Consider the following 21170-nt stretch of genomic DNA (forward strand, 5'->3'; position numbering starts at 1 on the left):
TTTTATTCCTGTGATGGCAACATCACTCTAGTTTTCAGTGTCACGTGATCCTTCAGAAATCATTATAAGATGCTGATTTGTTGCTCAAGAAACATGTGTAACATAACATAACAGTGATCATTTCTTTCAGGATCCTTTAGTAAATATAATCTTTAAAAGAACAGCATATTAGAACAGCAATTTATTTGAATGGGCGGGTCGTGTCTTTTTACGTCTGGTATAAACTTTTAAAATTAGTTTTGTAAAATCAATTTATGGTGAAGTCCACTGAAATTAATTTTATTATAGAAAATATTAAGTTACGAAAATATTCACACTTTTTACTTATTGATAACTCAAAAAAACAAAGAAAGAGTCAAAGGAGCAAGTCTTTAGTGTCACTTTTGATCAATTTAATGCATCCTTTCTGAATATTAAATACTTAATATTTATAAATAAAAGATGAATAAAAAATCTTACTGACCCCAAGGCTTTGAACAATGGTGTATATGCAGTGATTCCTGAACAATAATAAAAAAAAAGTAATTCACTGGTACCTTGCATTGCCATAAAATATATTGCTGGATTATTCCCTTTTCTCAAGCTGAAGGACACTTTATGGCAGTCTATGTGATATGTCTCCTTGGCTTTCCCTTATAAGCTGCTGTTGTGGAATTCTCATTATTACTTGTAAGTTTCTGGAGGACACTCTGAGAACTTGACTAAAACAATAAAGAAAGGATTTTGCTTGTGTTTCTGTTGGCATCACCACTGCATTTCCATTCATGTGCTGTAGCCTTCAGGCTCTATGGAGATGGTTTGTAGTTTTAGTGTGTGTAATGACTTGCAACATCCCTCCTTCACAAAAATCAATTCAAAAGTCTGCCCTGAGCCAGAAGTTGCAAGAAGTGCCGAAGAGGGCTCGGAGCTCAAACTCCCCTTTCATTTATATCAACAAGTGATTTGAATGATTTTACCTATTCACTTGTTTTTTGCTTTCCCATGGCAATGCCTTGAATGAAACTAATCTGCTTTGTGGCTTTGCTCCACTGACCATTGTAATTTAGAAAGAAGATGGGGCCAACAACAAGTGTGTCTGAATGCTGATGCAAGATGTCATCGCTGCCAGTTTGCTTTTGCTTAGCACAGTGCTTTTCGGAGATTCAATATCATCAGTCTGAGAGAAAAAGAAAAACGCTCTGTCTGTATTTTGACAGCAGTTCCTAGGCTGAGTCTCAGATTGCAGGAATGTGAGCTGAATCTATCACATCACAATGAAAATATTTCACTTGTATGTCATAAACCCTTACATTTTTGAAGTCGTGCACCTCCAGGACCTCGTCTGTGCCATTTCCCATTCTGAAGATCTCGATGCGTTGCGCTGGATGGATTTCCATCATGCTCTCAGTCTCCATTCCATCCAGCACAGCTTTATACTGATGATCATATACCTGTTTGGACACATACAACCCAACATACAGAATTAAAAACACAGTGCCACTAAAATATCCCATCAGCAACAATACCATGTTCCATTCAAAACTGTAGTAAATGGATTTTATTGCATGAGATAAAATATCAAGTAACATCTACAAACAAATTATGCTAGAGATTTTCTCAGAGCCCCTAAAGGGATGGTGATGGAGGAAAAAATAAATGTCATTGCTTTTGAGCTTTCTCGCAAATGTTTTTTTTTTTCCTTGGGTGATCGCATAACTTCTCATATCTCATATTTTTTTCCCTTTAGGTGCCTAGTACAGAGATAAATTAACTTTTTTAAAAAAAAATTTATAATTACTTTTAGTCTATTGGTGTCAGTACCTTTTAGTGGATGTATGAAGTCAATTTTTGTCAAGTTCACACAGGTGTCCTAGCAGAAAAGACGTGTAGTTTATCACATTAACTATGGACGTGTTTCACAAAAATGGTCCATGATAGAAATGAATTTGTAATATTAAGAAATAAGGTAGTAAGAGTATTTTTCTATCACAATTATTGAAAATGTTCATGGTAACTCAAAAACAATATGGAGACAGATTAAAAAACTGATTGGTCAAAACAATATTAAAGCAAGTCAATTTTACAGAGCCCAATTGATGTGGCACATGCCCTTAATCACTATTTTATTGAGTCAGTGGATAAAATAGCTCAAAGTTTCACAGCACACCTTATTTACAAACAATTAATGCTAGTGAGACAGTCTTGGTATTAAGACTAGTAACTAAGTTAGAGGTTAAAAGAGTAGTCATGTCTCTGAAGTCCTCAAGGGCTAAGGATATTTATGGTATGGACACACTTTTACTGAAACAAATGAGTTCTTCAATAGTTAACCCTCTAACACATATTATTAATATTTCATTAGATCAAGGGATATTCCCTAATTCTTGGAAACCAACGGTTGTGGCTCCCATATTTAAGGGAGGCGACCCTCGTTTAACTTGTAATTATAGGCCCATCAGAGTCCTACCTACAATATCAAAGGTTTTTGAAAAACTGGTGGCCAAACAAATTATTGATCATCTTAATAATTTACAATTACAATTGGTGCAATTTGGTTTTAGGGTAAATCATTCAACAGAAACTGCAACATGTTACTTTATAGAAAAGGTAAAAGCATTAATGAATAAAGGTGGAGTGGTAGGGGCTGTATTTATTGATTTACAGGAAGCATTTGATACCGTAAACCATAATAATCTTTTGTATAAACTACTCAATTAAATTTTTTCAGTAGATTTTGTAAATTTAATTAAATCTTACCTTTTTTCCAGTTCTCAATTGGTAAAAAATTATAATTTTAAATCTAATTTATTATGTCTATCAACTGGTGTTTCACAAGGGTCCAAACTAATTCTTTAGCATGTATATTAATGATTTACCCATGGTGTGTCAACAATGTAACGATACAGTCATTTTTACAAAATGCAAAAGAGGTTGCAAAAAAGTTGACAGATGTCACGACAAAAGTTACATCCTGGCTTAATCAGAGTTATCTGAAATTAAATGTGTCAAAAACAGCCTGTATGTTCTTTTCTAAAGGACATAGTGCTGATATAAAGAAGGATATTTTTTTTATTTCGGGAGAGAGATTACAGGTTGTTTCAGAATGTAAATACCTAGGGGTACATCTGGACTCCTGTCTTGGTTTCAAAACCCACATAAAAAAGGTTTGCAAAAAGGTTCAATTTAACTTGGTTAATTTAAGATTTATTAGAAATTCTTTATCAAAGAGGCTGCAAAGATATATTTTCACTTTGTGATTCTTTCTCATGTCACGTATTGTTTGACAAGCTGGTCTAATACACATTTGATAGTTCTAAAACCATTGGAATTATTATACAAACAAGCACTTCAAATTTTAGATAAACTATTTAGTTTTCATCATTGTCACACATTTTAAATAAGTATAACTTGTTTAGCTGGGAAAATCTCATTAACTTTAAAAATGGTTGTTTTCATAAGATTATGGTTTAGCTCCTCCTCCTCTGGCTGATTTTATTCAATTTAAATATATTGAAAACAGAGTAACAGAGTAAGTCATCATTTAACTAATTTAAGCATAATTGCAAATGGCTTCTTCATAATCAACAATGTGAACATTAATGCTGCTTCCTCTATTATTATTAATAATTTTTATTATAATTAGTATTATTTAACTCATAACAATATATATATATATATATATATATATATATATTTTTTTTTTTACCCTCTTCTCTAGTTTTAGGCCTAATAACATCTGGCAAAGGGACTACCGATGAAAACTTGCGTTCAGGCTAATTTGGGTACATTTACATTCATGAATATTGATTAATGTACACTGTCCCTTTTCTAAATAAATAAATAAATAAAAAGTTTGAAAACCAGAAAGTGTCTATGATTAATACTTTAATAAATTATTAACATAAATTTTTATTTTATTTTATTTTTTTATCTTTGTGTCATTTTTAACAAACCTACCATTTAAACCCTAAAAAAACCTTTATAAAATGTTTTGTTTAAGATAAACAATATAGTATATGGTATTTTGTTAAATATAATGCAGTGCCATTCATACTTTTTAAGTGCCCACAAGATCATGTTGTATCTAGGAACTAGATTTAGGACATCTCTCCTCTTACTAACTTCCCTCTTCATGCTTCTCTCTCCTCCACTCCCCACACCCCCCTTCATGTGCACGCACACTAACCCCCCAACTCCCACCCCCAAATCATTCTTGTCTGTTATTGGCTGGAACACTGTTTGTTATGTTTCGTGGTCCAGGTTGGGCCAGTTTGTTTTTCTTGCCATTTGTGGAGCCTGGGCTGTCTACAGAGACCGCGTTTTTTACAGTGTGTTCAGGGGACAGTAGGGTGACCACCCGTCCCGCGTAGCGCGTGCGCGCACAGCGTTTGAAGCCCAATTCATGCGTCCCGCAAATTGAGACCGTGTCACGCATAATCTATGCTTGCTCAAAAAAAAGTTGGTCGCTCTATATCCTCGAGCCCCAGGCAGCCTAACGAACATTACTTGACATTTCAGCACGCTATTGTTGCCACACCCACCCGCTATTAGTTGAACGGCTGACGACTAGGTTGTTGTCAACTTTTTCGTTGTTGTCATGACAGCGCGCGCACGCGCATACCAGACACACTGGGAAGGAACTTTTAGATGCGCGCTTTCCAATTCGAAAAAATGGAGAAAGAGAGACTGTCTGAGAGGCACCGCCATCATCAATTAAAAAGAGAAGGTGTGGGTACAAGAAAGACTGGGAAAATGAATATTTGTGGCTGAAAGGTGTTGAGGGGGATACCGAGAGGGCTTTTTGTGACATTTGCAACACGTCCTTCTTCTCAATCGGACATGGAGGGGAATACGATGTCAATCGTTATTTATTTATTTTTAAATACTTTTTTTTTTACTGTTCCTGTGGTGTTGAGCAACTACAATTCCTGTTAATCCTATAATTTTATGTTATAATTTATTTAAAGTGAATAAATTGTAATGAAAAATAAACAAAATTAAATAGTAAATCGTAAGTGGAAGTGCATCTGTCAATTCATTGAATGTTCAAAATATTATGAATCTTTATTTAGAAAAAAATACACATTGGTTGGCCTATTCATGAGCATACATGAGCAATTACACATGTTTAGGGAAATAGGGCATTATTAATATCATGTAAGGTGGTATGTGCTTGGGTAAACCAGTGAGTCTGCCCGTGGGGTGGGGGCACCGCCGCGCCGGGCAGTGTCCCACATTGTCCCTCAGAAACATACCCCTTGTCCCCCCTTGGGCTTATTAGCAGGTGGTCACCCTAGGGGACAGGCAGCTAGCGGATAGTGAGGAGATGTTTGCTGGATGTGACAAAAAATGTTTTGGCCTAAAAAACGCGTGACATCGCTTAGAGCACCTTTAATATGAATTTGTCCAAGAATCATAGCCAGTCAGTGCAGACGTTTGCTCAGGCTTGACTGACAGCATGACTACATCCTCTATTAATGGATGCGATCTGGTAGTTGCGCTTAGTTGCCATATGTATGCTTCAAGTAGACTCAACAAATGTCTGAATTGTCTGAGGTCTCGGATGGCTTTCCCCTGTTGCCGGGGCTTGCAGCGCTGCTGTTTATCTCAGCGCTTTCTTAAATGCTGTTTTTGGGCATGCATGGGTGGCTCCTCTCTGTCTACAAAAGTGATTCATGCCCACCAGCCAAAAACCCTGCTATTAATATTTATGTGTGTGTTGTGTTATGATGAGAAATTACTCTGCTGAGCTCACCCTCATCTGTCTCAGTAGCATTTCTGAGTAATATGTTATGCTTAGACGTAAAGCAAAAGATGCACATGCACAAATATAATACTACATTAAGATAAATGTCACAAATCAACGCGTTTTCTGATTATTAAAGTGTTTTATGCAGTGTAGCATAGAGCAGTAAACACATCATTTAATATCGACTCAGCTCTGTTGTGGAGAGTGTATTGAAATTAGCTTGAAAGTAACTTCTGCACAAATCTGAATTTGCATTCATCCATATAAAGAGGAAGTTATGTAGACATAAGCATGTGAGTGTGGTTATAGAATAACTGATTACTTGACTACAGTGTGTTGTAAAGACAACAACATATAGAATATTCCAATACTGATAGGGGATGCTTTATTCTTGCAGTTTGAGGGGCTAATTTTGTTCTGTTGATGATATTTTGATTGAAATGACTTTCAATCTGTCTGTTTATCTAACAAAGTTATTAAATAGGCATAACTTTAGAAGACTTGGAATATAGTACACTATAGTCATATGGTCCACTGTTTAAAGGTATTTTGGATTGTTTTTGAAAAGTGACAACCCCAGTTGCCATTCATTTTCATTATATGGAAATGAGCAGTCGATATATGCTTCAGAAATTCTCCTTTTGTGTTCCACAGAAGAAAGAAAGTCATTTAGGTTTGGAATGACATGAGGGTGAGAAAATAATGACAGTTTGAATTTTTGGGTGAACTATTCCTTTAAGAGATGATCAAGAGTTAATGAACTGGTTGTCCTGTGAAGGTCCTTGTCGATGTCAATCCAGCTTGAAGCTTCTGCAGGCGTTCTTATTGATTAAAAATCACAGAGCTTTTTAAACCCCCCTTCCCTTTTTTGTTGTTATTGCTCTCCTGTTTAATGACAAACCTCACAAGACCTTCCCCTTGAGCATATTTAACCTAACACATTTTTTGCCTACTTTGTGCTTTGTTGAATCCAAGTTACCCGAATAGATGACAAAAGGGGCTAGATATTACTAAGAAATAATGATAATAAAAGTAAATTTGCTCTCAGCACTACAGCAGAGTATGGGGTTCAAGCCGAAAGTATGGGTTTCAAGCACTCCATTATGAAGATACTTTGAGCATTGCATTGATTCGTGTGATAGTGTTTGCTTTTTCAAATTTCAACACTCAATAAGCCTGCGGACAGTGGTTAAATTGGGCCGGGGCTCTCCGGGGCTCAGCCCCGGCACATAAGCCTGCTCGTTTGCAGTCAGTTGCCTACTGGAAATTATGTCACATAAAATTTGATGAAAGTGACGCTTTTGAAAACATATTTCTGATTATAAATGAACGATTTTGAAATGGCATGTCTATTTTGTCTCGGCGGAGCTGAGATGAGAACAATCGGGACACGGCCGTACTCTTGTTCAGCTGCTTAATCTCGTTGTCAGTCGACCATGATCGCGCACCGCTCGCGCATGCCATGCGCATCTACAGATAAACTATACTCAGAACTCCAACATGGATAAATGTACGCAGCAATAATGAATGTTCCTGGGAAATCCGTGGTTGCGCGGGATGTGGAAGCGCGCAAAAGTTCCAGAACCTTACTGTCTAAAAAAAAAAAAAAAAAAAAAAAAAAAAAAAAACCCAGCTGCTGACCGCCGCTTAGTGCTGCACGATTAATCGTATCTCAATCGCAATCGCGATGTCAAGCCTACGCTATTATATGACGCAAAATGCTGCGATTTTATATAAAATAAACAAATTAGCGCTGTTAACGCACTTATTAATGCAAATGCTTTTAAACCATTCATGCGCGATAAGACATAAAAGAACGAGCTGCCTGTGAATGTCCTCCTCCTGACACACACACACAGATAGACGCGCGCCAGTATCAAGTTCTCTTTCGCGGTAGAACGAACAACACACATGTATGCCAAAATGAACGCGCTGCCTGTGAATGTCCTGACTGTGACAGACAGAAAGACTCGCGCTAATATCGTGCGTGCGCACAAAACAGCAAGACACAATACAGTTCTCTTTCGAGCTTGAACGAACAATAACACACACACAATTATGCCAAAATGTCTTTTTGTCGAGTGTCATAACATAAGAGTAGTAAGTCTTATGATGAACATGAAGAGTTGTGATGACTCGTGAAAGAATGAGGCGCGTGTGAGATCCGCGTCTCTGACAGCAGCTGGTCTTAAAGGGACAGTACACAGTAGCCACTAATTATATTTGTCACTAAAGTTTTTTTTAATTTTTTTATTATTTTTCTTTACCCCTGATATGTACTCTTGTATGTAAATTATGTTTTGTTCTTGTTAAAATGCAAAAAAAAAAAAAAAAAAAAAAAAATGTCGCAAAAGTTAATCAAAGAACAAAGGGAACAGAGAAAAACACTCACTGCTCTTGACTAAAGAACTTTTTTCTTTAGGCTGATTATCACTAATCTGTGTGTGCATTTATTTTCCTTTAGAAACAAGCAAGTTGACTCATGAAACCATTTGTTTATTATATCGCATATCGCAATCGTAATCGCAATATTGACCTCAATTATCGCAATATGACATTTTCCCCAAATCGTGCAGCCCTACCGCCGCTGCAGCAACAGATCAGTTTTGTCAAGTTCAGCACAACGTTGGTTGTACAAAAAGTGCCCTGGCCTTGAATGACAAGGTAAGGAAAAATGTTTGGCACATTGTGGGTCACTATCATAACAAGGTAATACAGTGTGTAATCAAGCGTTTTATATTTAATATGAGGGAAATAGGCTACACATGCCGTGGACGTGACACAAAAAATCTTTAACTTTTAGGTGGCAAAATATGTTTTTGTAATTCTGTGAATTACACTTCAAACCAAAGCAATACTACCCACCGGATGAAGAAGGGTTGGCTCTTCACAGAACATAACATATTCATTTTATTTTATTTTATTTTTCATGTTCGCATTTATGAGGAAAAAATAATGTTACGGACGGGACCGCTCTGAAAGCGGCACTAAAAGACTGTTTAAAACTTTCACTGAGACCTCAAACAGAAAGCACAAAGCCTTTCTTTAAAATTAATTTCTTTTTGTATTAATTGTATCTTAATTGTAATCAATGTTTCATCAAACAATTGCCTGTAATAAACAAGAAGTAAAAATAGTATATAGACAATATAATCACGACACGGACGCGCCGGCGAGTGAACTGGACTCTCGTCTCATAAATGAAACCGAAACTCAGCGTATAAGGGAGCTATACTTGCCTGACAGACCTGATAAATATATCTATAGAAAGCTTGGAAGGTCTTCTTTTAAACAGAACAATTCAAAACGAAAGAAAACAGACCGCTGCTTGAGTAGCCTAATCCATATGAAATGTGCATTTCTCTCTGGCGAGTTCACTACTGCGAAGATTGCGAGGATAGCATCGTCAACTTCATCTATGCAGGGCACTGACACAGAAAACTCTTGTTTATTAATAAACAATTAAAATGTCTCCTTGCTATAATATTTACATATTAATCATTACTTTTACCGGTTCTTTGTGACAGCTTTTAGGTGCTTTATTGGCAGCGCCACCCTCACATGTTACATGAAAGCGTCACCACCGCATCAGCACCGAAAACAGGACATTTTTTTCAATCCCTGTTTTGGCAGGGGAAAAACTTATCAGAAAATGTAACGAAACGTTGTAGAAATGTAGTGGAGTATAAAGTATAATAATTGCTGCAAAATGTAACGAAGTAAAAGTCAAAAGTATGCACTATTGATTCTACTTAAGTAAAGTAGGCCTACAGAAATGTAGTATTTGTACTTCGTTACTTCCACCACTGCTGATTAACAGTAATGTAAATGCTAAATGTCCTAATACCTGTTGATACTACAACAATGCAAATATGCTCTTAACCTTGCAGTTTTTCACATATCATGTAAGACTCAATTTCTCCATTTCTTTGCACAAAACTCTCCAGAAAATGCCATTTAATAGTTTATTTTTCAAAAAAAATTCCCTGGGGGGGGCATACCCCCGGACCCCCCTACGGAGAGCCCCCCCACATAATAAATCCCAATTTAACCCCTGCCTGCGGTGATCATGCAAATGCCTGGCATGTTTAAATATTATGCAGTTTAACCATTATCATGCCATAGTTTTCACAGAACATATTAAAACTATTGCAAATGGAGGTGATATTATTACAATGTTAATAAATATAAAATAACTGTTTTAAATAGGCATATCAGTGTAAGATGTTCAGTTAGTGTGATTTAATTACATAAAAAAGGCATACGATAAAAAAAATACAATTAAATTAACATTATTAATCATGCCTCCTGATCTTACATGTATATAAATTCAGACTTCTGTTTAAAGCTACAATATGCAAGAATTTTTGGCCTCTAGAGGGCGCTCCATTCCAAACAACAACAACGGCGTAGCTTGATGACGATGTGAAGGAGCGTGGAATGATGGGAACTGTCGTTTTAAACTCCACCGTGGATGTAAATCAGTCAGACGGGAATCGAAAAATCATGTTCATGGATGAGGCTAAGTTCTTTTTTTATAATGACGTGCTTTTTGTGGCGAGGGGGGCGTGGTTCAGCGCTGTCTGTAATGGGAGAGAGAAGAGACGAGCAAGTAGGTCAAGTGCAAATGACGAACACCTGTGTCTTATTGCTGTGATCCGCGTGGAGAGACCGCTTTTAAGCCGCGCGCTGGAACGAGAGAGAGACTGAAGAGAAAATTGGACGCAGAGAAAGAAAACCGATGGATCCGAGCTCTCATTTTTGAACTGTTTTGTGCCGCCGCGGTTGCCACGGTGAATGCGCGTTGTGCACGACTTTTGTTTGTTTTGCTTTATTTTAATAAAGTACGAGTCCCAGTCACGCCGACCCCTGTCTTCTTCCTTCCTGACTCTTGAACCTCATCACACTTTTATTTCATTAAAATGAATTAACCGCAAGAAAAGTAAGGTTTAATACTAAATTGGTTATCATAGATGTTACTGTATGTCGAATTCATTGTTGTGATAACGCTGCGCAGTTTTACGTGTTCTAAACAATTGTTGTAAAAGTACATTCGAACATACCCACATCATTTGCCAAAATACTGATTAATCTTTATGTATAACACATGCTATATTTATTTACATGGCCATAAACACCAGACGTGATAAACAATGTCAATAAACTAAACACAAATCTAAAGCAATATATACTTCCCTTACATAAACATAACTATTACCGAATGCTACATTTGGAAAATATAAAATTAAGCATGCTTTGTCGACAGAACCAGCTGCAATCGGTAAAGAAAAATTGTGTTCCATAACGACTGCAAGAAACAAGCTAACGTTTGTTGCTTGATAGACGCTACAACTACAACTTCCGCATTTGTCAAGGACTCCACGCAGTACGAGCGGAAACCGAGGATAACGCGGATATGACGCAATTGACTGGCGACTCCCAGCTCCCCCCTGCTCTAACGCCCCGTTTCCTTGGTTAAAATCGCAATTTTCTCACGATTTAAAAATAGTTGGAAACATTTGGGATATTGTAAGTAATCAACTTAACAAAATATATAACACTGGCCTTGAGATTATGGGATATTTTAATGCAAAATTCTTGCATATTGTACCTTTAATCAAATAGAAATATAACAAATAATGCTATGATTTTTTGTAATGTATATGCAATGCTTTAATTTGCTTCAATCATCTCATGTCTTTGAATTAATTCAATTTGAGGGCTTTTCTCAGTAAATATTGATATTTTCAAGTGATTCTCAACCTTGTTTCTCTAAGGCCCTCCACATGTAGTAATACTCTGATATTATTACAATCAGTAGTAAAAAATGATTAACTGTGATTTATTTTGAATTCCAGAAGTTTCAAGAACTGTTCTTCATTAAAAATAACAGCTGTTGAGGGGACAAATTAAATTAAGATATGTGTTTCCATGCTGGATTAATTTTGAGTGATGACTTAAAAATGACTTAAAGTCTTGTGGCTCATTAATTGGAATGTCATGTCATTAATTTAATTATTATTATTTTAAATTGATTGACAGTCCTAGTTTTAAAATAAATTTCAACTTGTCCTTTGCTTCATGTCACTATTTCCTATGTTCCATGTTTTTGCCCACAATATTGATTCGCTTAGTTGGTCTCAAAACAGAAAAAAGAAAAAAAAAAGAAAAGAAAAAAGCTTTATTACAGGACAGAGAAAATGTAATATTGTATCCCTTGGAGATCATAAGAATGTACTGGCAGGTTCAGGGGCTGCTCATGATATATTGTTAAAATCGTCCCTAGTGCCTAGGCCTTGAGCTCTCAATTCCTGCTAAACTCATTACTTTATAAAAGAGGCATTTGAGAAACACAGTCTTTTGTTTACATTTTTTCAGGTATGTCAGAATGTGTCCACCACAGGAGCTTTTCAGACTTATGACGCTCTACGCATTGAGAATTCACGTGGGTTACCCAGTAATCTACTTTCCAGTGATGCCACCTGGCTTCAATATGCTTCAAGTACTCATGATAGATAACACGTGGAGAAGTTTTCAGAGTTCTCGTTTACTTATTTTCATCTGATCTCTAAAGTGGCTCTTGTCATGCAGCATACAGAGACTTTCAGGAGAGACCCACCCCGAGGAGAATTAATAACAGACTAGGAAGCCAATGAAGTCTGAGTGTTTTGCATCATCGTGCCCTACTGGTCCCCTGAGGACGTGCGTTAAAGGTCGTCCAGACACTGTCACAGGTGAGTGGAGGAGAGAGGCTAGTATGCTCATGACAGCGTGTCCCCTTGTTGTCCTTAAGGGCCTAGAGATATGACCGCCCGTCAGAGCACAACATGATGGCTGTCATTCAGAAGTGAGACGATGACTTCACTTGTGTCCTTACCCTGCTGAGACATACCAGGGTCAGTAGCACCGCCATGTTGCCAGCCTGTCTGTGGCTGAATAAATTCGGGTAATTGAGTTGTTTTTCAGTGTGTGCCTCAGGAATATCCATATTCCTTTCAGAATTGCTCTTTTATTTCTGTGCATTATGGGTTTGGTGTTGTTCTAGATGTACAAAGTGAGAGAAAAAATCCATCTGACTCGAGGGCTGACAGATGCCACCCAACAAAATAAACACTAACTGGCTTTCAGTCAGCACTGAAATGTAGTACTTTGACGCAGAAAGTATGAGTACAGCTGTAGATATTGTTCTGGTTTGGTTGAAATACGTGAATCACCTGCAGGGTGTGCGTTCGTCTCTTCTCCTCTGCTTCTCTCCAGCAACCCCACTCTCCACATGCTCCCTGCACTCCCGCAAATGATGATTTAACAACTACTATTCACATGGGTAGTCACATGAGCAGAGCAAATTCCTCCCTAAAGGGTTGAGCTCCCCTCTGAAATGTTGCTATAAGAGGAGTTTCCCCCCCCCCTATCTTTCCTATCTCTTTTTTTCCACTTTTCTTTTAGGAGGGGGGAGAAAAAGAAGTACATTTTTTCTTACATATTCAAAACGAATACAGCTGCAACTGTCACAACAGCCCCCACAGCAACACTGCCACTTTTACAACCTATTTCCTTCGGTTTCTTTTGCCTTAAGGAAAATTAAAGACACCCTTCATTCGATCGACAGCTTGGCTTTCATCTCATAGAAAAGATGAAGAGACACTAGTGTATGAGCTATAATGAAAGCTGGATTCTCAAAAAAATTAGACACCCTAAAGAAAGAAAGAAAGAAAGAAAGAATAAAGAAACTCCAGGGTATTTTGCTGAAAAATGAAGATCCCCTCAGGAAATAACTTCTCCAGATCAGTTGGAGACAGCGGTGCAGATGGCATTCACATGTGCTCAATGCATGTCAAAAGCCACTGTGTGAGCTACTGTGTAGTTATTATTCTAGGAATTAAATGATATTCTCATTTCAGCGTGCTCTAAAGATAACAATTCGCCCATTGATGGGCTCTTCATTACCGCCCTGATCTGGTCTGACTCCATTTTATCTGCCCTGAATGGTGCAGATAACAGCGGGTTCATTTCCATCACAGGTTCATCTCTATGAAATGCAAATGTCTTTCCTGTTCCATTTATTTCTCCCATCAAAAGCCTCAGGTTTCAGGTATTAGCCGCAGACCTCTCACTATGTTTGTGTTTGGTTTGGGGACAAAGGCAAATATGATTTTTTTTGCTGTTCAGAGACAAAGGAATTATAGAAGCAGACACCGATGACAAGGCTTGTCAGGCTGTATGACTATTACAGTTAAGATAAATGCGAAGGGAATGCTTTCAGGGCTGCCAGATGCATTTAGCACAGCATCTGGAGATGTCCGATGAAGACAAGCAGTTGCTTTCTCGACAGCCGCCTATTTTGAAAATGGAATAAAATGATGGTCACTAGCTAATAGGTGACATTTATTCCTCAAGGAGCACCATTCGCTTTCTTTGTCAGGTTATAGTTTATCATCTTAAGAAATACTACCAAAGGTTGGTCTACATCTGGCTAAATTGGGAGGTCTCAATATCTTTGTAGCCTAGCAGCAATGCTAACCCGCAAAGGTCTTGTTTGTTCAAATGAAAGGCCCAGCATCAAAAGCACATCTGAAAATAATGGCTACCTCAGATGAGACTTTAAAAAAACATGCCGTGAAAATACACGAGGTTGTTATTATGGTATGTTTAATTACAGCCATTTACATAAGGAACAGAGGCCAAGAGCATCTTGTTTTTAAGGCTCTTTTGTGCCTCGTTCAGTTCTTATTATAACTCTGTCAACAGCAAAGTTAAAATCAACTTTTGCTTCACCCGAAGCCACAGCGAACTATTAAAAATAGAAGTGAGCTCCCTTGCGGACATTTTGGATGCAGAACAGAAGGGATATGAATCACTGCTTGTCTATAACTAGCTACGTTTAATGTGCACCACAAATAATAAACAATGGAGAGTGGGCTGGCACTCATCGCAGTACAAATCACATTAGTGGACGCAGAGTGATGCAGTAATGCAGAACATATTTCTTAACGCTGTGTACCGTCTGATGCAGACAATACAAATGTAATAACTCACACGGTATACTTCACATCTTAGGCACTGTAAATTGTTCAATTGACTTAAAATGCCTCTTTATAGCTAGAACTGAACTCTCAGTGGAATTTTAAATGCATAATTGCAAGCAATTATAGAGAAGGAATTTCAGCAGCTCAATTGTTTGAGAGCTGCAAGCTCATTCCTCTATACTTATACTCCAGAGGTTCACTGAGAATTCCTTCACAGGCGAGGGCCTCACCACGAAGGGAGTGCAATGACCCATTTTCTCCGCCCGGATCCCCTGCGAGTCTCGATCGTTTGCCACGTATGACCACCTTGCCGTGGTAGACTCGCATCCGCAGCTGCTTTTAATTTGCTGGGGCACCCCGATCCCTTTCTTCAGAGCCAGCACATACATGACTAATCGCACTAGCCATTTTAAACAACTTGAGCTCTCACTGGCGATAAATCACTTTGATCTGAGCTACTGTGCGGGTAATAGAGCTATATTCAGGAGGGAGGGAGGCCGTGGAGCATTGGGAGCAATTGCGTTTTCTCCCTAGTCAGCACGCAATTGTAAGGCAGGCTCAGGGACTGGGACGTTGCACTTTGAATCATTGTTTGCTTTTATGATCCGTTAAAAATCAACAAGCAAGTGCCGTTTAATACCCTTCTGGTTGGGTTAACTCTGGCTTAAAAAGTGATATCAGAGTCATGAAACGTGCAATTTTTGTTATATTTAGACATAGGTTAAAAGAGATCAACATGCATTTTTTTAATGTGTTTTGGTACATTGTTTTTTTTTGTTTTTTTTTGCTATGAAGCTTCCAACATTTGTCCCCTAGGAAATAAACTAAAGCCCTTTCAACAGGACAAAAGAACATTTTCAGGACATTGGGTGATGCAACACTCCCAAGCTTCTGCTCACAACCGTGATTGATATCTCTGTGCTGAAGGGTGGAAACAACTGATGTGGAGTTTATAAATAAAACCTCCAAGAGGTTACAAAAGACCTTTGCCTTGAATACTGGGAAGTCTCAAACTTTTTTTCCTCCTCCTCTTTCTCTCTTTTCTTTGCGAGGTTTGAGCGACTGCTGTACGAGTGAAAAACACACGATGATTCCTATAATTGATTGTCCCTCTGAATGGCCTTGCAGTGTTAGAATGCAGGCCAATCTTCCGTCATAATAGGGTACAGGGTACCGCATGAAATATTCATCAAACACTGCTCAAAATGCTGGCACACTCTGGTACATTGTTGCGAATATATAAAAGATTTTGCATTGGCAAATATGGAGCTAAATGACCGTATAAGCACTGGGTCCAGAGCCATGTAGCTGCGAAGGAAGTAACCTATCTTACAGTGGGAGAGGACATGATGACCCTAATTGTTTCTCAGCCTCACTAAAAATGACTAAACTGACTGAAGACTTTCAATACTCCTGTGGCTAGGTGGCATTCAGACTGCATGTGAGAGCAGTGAGAGTGTTTTCAAGCTTTCAGATGCACAGGATAATTTGATTAACAGCATTAGCCGCTAATGAGAAAAGAAATGTAGCTTGGCTGAGGAGTATGGAAGCTTATGGGTAGCAATTTTCAATGTGCAATGTTTGGAGCAAAATACTAATTGAAATTCAATTATATAATTTACATTTGCTATTTCCTACACTAGTTTTAACGTATAATTTAAACATATATGTTAATGTTTTATAAGTTGCAAAATGAAAATGAAAATGTATTACAGAAATGATTAGATATTTTTGAAGCAAAAATTGTAGCAAAATAATAAGGTGCACGAGCACCAGGTGCGTTCTCTGCGAGAAGTTCTTCTAACCATATCTATGTTTCTAATAACATACTGGTTCTATCATGGACGGACGTGAATAATCTTCAGGAACTTTGACATTTCTCTGTTTTTGCTTCACTTCATCTGTCAGTAAATGTATCACTGTTAATAGCCAAAGACTAATAATAGGCCTAATAAATAATAATAATTTCTAATATTATTAATAGAAAAAATAACTCTGATGTTTAAACCCATCTTTGCCATGTTTCCGCCATGTTTCCAACACCTGGCCCTGCCTTGATGTAATGATTGACAGGGCGGGGCAGGGACATGATCAGCTCAGATTGCATTTTCAATACAGAAATACATTGCCATTTTACATATTGCCTTTCTATTTTGCATATACAAGTTTTCTTTCATAGGAGGATAACTATTAAGGAGCTGTTTTCAATTAAAACCATTGACTAATGTCAAGAAACTAGAGTTTTTTTTTTTTTTTTTTAAGAGTACAACTATTTTAGTTCACTAATTTGTATGAAAAGGTACATAGTGAATGCAAAATTACTTTGCTATGTGTAGCCAGTACAACAGCTTGACTGAAAATCTAACAGAAGAACCTGGAATTTTTAGGGTCAGATAATAATCCTTTCCCTCCTAATATCATTTATTTTGTAAGTCACACTTAATTCAAAGCAGATCTCATAGGAGCTCTTGTCTTAAAACCAGAATTTTACTTATCTGATACTCCATCTTGCAATGTGGCAAGCAGGGAGACCTGAGGCAAGTGTTGAGACCAGAGAGCTTTAGAATCGCTCTGCTCTCAAAGTGTTTTTCAAGCATTACTGCTGCTGCAAAGCCCCAGTGATGGGAGTCATCGTGTATCTCTCGCATAGTAACAACATTCTGGTCTCTGTGCTTTTGCCTTGGGTGATCGGAGGGGCAGCAGTTTATTTTGGTCTTTAAAGCTTAGCTCAAGACATAGATCTACATAAAAAGGATGGAAACAAATGCTTGCCAAGATTTCCCACTAAATCTTCAAATGTAAATTCACCAAAAGTTGTGATCTGACAGATCAGTTTAGTAGTGGACCAAATACGAATCTAAAATCTGCGATAGAATTTCAAGTTATTGGTAAAAGTTATTAAGCTCCTAATGTAACTAGCCGATTGGAACTTCAATGGTTTTCCTTATTTCTTGCATAGTAACCATAGTTTAACTGTAGCCTACTTTTACTAAGATCAGTGAAAAACATGTATATCGCATTACCAAGTTTAGATAAACTTAATTGCTATGAAAAATATGTGGTTTAGAAACTATATTACTTGTGATCAATTGATTTTTTTATCAGTAATATATATTGCGTCATTAACTTAATTTACGTCACACAGTTTGATGATCTTAGAAGTGGATAGCATCTACAATGGCACAAGCACCTGTAACCCAGGTAGGCTAAAATTTCTATTCAAACCCTTTAACCCGATTTCACATCTCTGTTTGCGATCAGATCATTTTGAGTCGCTACACTCAGGGAAAGTGTTCAGTCCAATTATACAGTTGGCTAAGCGAATTCATTCAAACAGCAATAATGTAAAGGAAATTAGACTGATTATATCAGAGATGGCAGAGAGAACAGAGACTTGCGTTGCGTTTTCAGTGAACTATTCATTCCAGAGTGTGTTTCGCTTTAAAACACGAGCTCTGTCATTGTTTCTGAAGAGCACGAGCCCACACATCATGCTGTGTCAAATACAGACTGAACTAAGTTCATCCCACCGCTGTATGACCAGATTATAGGCCTACGCAAACTTTAGTGAAGTTTTGATGGATGAGGGTTGCAATCAAGGTAAAGACAAATGCGGTGATGTAAAGGAGTCATACAGTAAGCAGTAACAGTAACAGTAATACAGTAAGTGAGTTCGTTACTTCGATACACAAGCATGGTCCTGTTCGGTATCGCAACTTGACTTGTCTAAACAAGTTCTTTGCTGTTGCACTGTACAAATAATAAAATATAATGATAATAATAATAATAATAATAATAATAAAAAATTCTGTAATGTTTTTTTGTGTGCTGTTAAATCAATTCTAACACAAAACAAATATCTATAAATCTAACTTATATCTAACATAAAAGATTTTGTTTATATATGTGTGTGTAATATATATATATATATATATAGGCTATATATATATACTACTATATATACTACATGTATACTACACACGCGCGTACATATTATATACACATTTCTGTCATGACAACTCTCGGAAAGATTTGCATGGGAATGGTGATGTTAAGGTATTTGCTCTTGGCGGAATAGATCTGCTACGCTGCTGCTGCTGCAGAGCAAGTACCGATACTTGCTACTGCCAGACATGCTGCCTGTGAGCGTGTAAGACATGCTGCTGCTGCTGCACGTACAGTATAACCCACATAGCAGATCTATACAGGTGAAGCTGGGGAAGGTGGAGAGTTTCTGAAAGCGTGCTGCTGACTGTTAATAACAAACAATGGCAAGTATTTGAATGTTGGCTGCTGATGCTACAGTGACCAATCAGCTGTGCTAGGTACATAACGATGTGATCGCTAACAAAGTAAGTTAAGGATCAACCTGCACCATCTAGAGTTTCATGACTTTGTATATATATGTACACACACTCTCACACACACACACACACACACACACACACACACACACACACACACACACACACACACACACACACACACACACACACACACACACACACACACACACACACACACACACACACACACACACTCTTTGGAGTCTCCAAGTGTCCTTTTTTGGAAAGACACCTAAATTTACCTTGAAAAACGCTTGCAGTTTTGTGATAGTCACCCTTCAATCTGGTTTACTTTGCTAGAAATAGCAAATGATGACAAAATGAACGTGCTAAACAAGATAAATGGCGTATGCTTAATTTCACAATAAGTGTACGATTAACCGCACAAAAGGGTAAAATAATAAAATCATTAAAACGAATAAATACATTTAAAATAAATATATGTAAATATAATACATGTAAAGTAAATTAATATGTTTATGTTATTTGCACAAATCTGATATTTCTGCCAAAAGTGTACAGTAGTTTCTAAAGTTAATGTTAGCAAAATTAAAGGCATTTCTTTACTGATGCATGTATTTAGTAAAACATGGTCTAAGTAGCACTTGATCTTCATGATCGAATACACAACTGGAAAAGTATGATGCATCCATAAATGTTCTCCCCTTTTATTTGTGTGTTTTATCTTTCAGTAAAAGCAATGATTTCTCATATACTTGATGCATAGTTGAAAAACTGGTTTAGTATAACGTGTCACAGCCCTCCCTGGGCAATAATCATGAAGTGTTTCTTGCATTTTTTTCTCGCTATTTGCTCGCACCTCAGTTTAGCAGCTAGTTTTTTTCCGGTATAATGCAGAGCAAGTTGGTTCACAAAGTCTTCCATTTACTGAGGATTTCAAGTGGATAAGGAAGCAGAGAGCTCTCTGAATGTCACTTTATCACATATAGCACATGTAGCTAATGTATTATACATGCATGCAGCTATTTTTCACATTCCCAATGCAATCAGATATCTTTTAATGTTTCATCATTTTGCCTCATTAAAATCTGTAAATGACATGCCCAGTTATTAAATGATGAGGAGTTTCAAAGCATGTTCAAAGCTTATTGAAAATAAGCTAATACTCTCAGCCAGGCTTTCTGGGGAGCCGTATTCAGTATTAACCTTGGCTTGCGGAATACATCTGTGTTTACGGCAAATAGCGACACTGTTTGAGGTTTTTTTAAATGACTTTCTTTCAGGAACTAAATTGACTTGATTTCGCTGTCTACCGTCAATGCCTCTTTAAGCAGAGAGCAAAATTATAGACCTTGGTGTAGTGCATGAGCGAATCAACACCTCATGTTTACTCTTCTTACAAACTTTGGCTGTGTCATTAGTAGATGAATGAGCTTGACATTGCTGATCAAAATCATTTCAAATTCCAGAAGCTTGTTGAAAATATCTGCAAGGTCATTGGTGCTTATTCAATGTACCTCATCTTTGCTGTTCTGAAAATCGCATTTTCCCTTCACCGGAAGCTCAGTGGTGAGGAGTTAGATGAAAGATTGACATATTTAATTGAACCAGTAATGTGCTAATCAAGCTTTTTGTGCATTTTGACTCCTTTATGTAGCTTATTAGGATGCAAACATGCATGCACTTAACAGTATGTGTTATTTGTGTTTTCTGGAGCGATGCCATGACATGCGATTGCTTGATTTGATTTATCAGCAATAACAATTGCAGAAAAAAATAACATTACCATGTCCAGAAATCAATTTCAGTAGTAGATACATTGAGTTTAATTTGTTTAACGTAGTCTCGCATAGCCAGACCTTTAGATTGGCAGCAGAAGGTCTGGACTCCATAGCAATTTCACTGGCCAAGAACTGCCCAGAGACATCTGACTGACATGTAAAGCAACCAATCACAGTTCGTTTTGTTCCGAGTCATGTTTAGGGGTGTACAAATTTAACTTTGATGTCCCTTACAATAACAGACTGGTGTGTAAAACTCTTTGATGCATTTTAAAAAGTTTATACTGTGAATTTTACACACAAATCCAGCGTTTACCTTATTACCATC

General features: G+C 37.4%; 1 protein-coding gene and 1 long non-coding RNA gene across 2 annotated transcripts in view; one reads left to right on the top strand and one right to left on the bottom strand.

Moving 5' to 3' along the window:
- Window positions 1-21170, top strand: part of LOC311303952 — a 62611-nt gene that overhangs the window by 16745 nt on the left and 24696 nt on the right. The window lies entirely within an intron of this gene.
- The window catches only part of tnmd (tenomodulin), a 43186-nt gene that overhangs the window by 13742 nt on the left and 8274 nt on the right, over window positions 1-21170 (bottom strand). Inside the window, exon 3 of the mRNA XM_084430706.1 lies at window positions 1290-1430. Within this exon, the coding sequence (XP_084286832.1) occupies window positions 1290-1430 (141 nt within the window). The remainder of the gene's footprint in view (window positions 1-1289; window positions 1431-21170) is intronic.

Source organism: Rutilus rutilus (assembly GCF_951802725.1).
Source record: "Rutilus rutilus genome assembly, chromosome: 14".
Classification (NCBI taxonomy): domain Eukaryota; kingdom Metazoa; phylum Chordata; class Actinopteri; order Cypriniformes; family Leuciscidae; genus Rutilus; species Rutilus rutilus.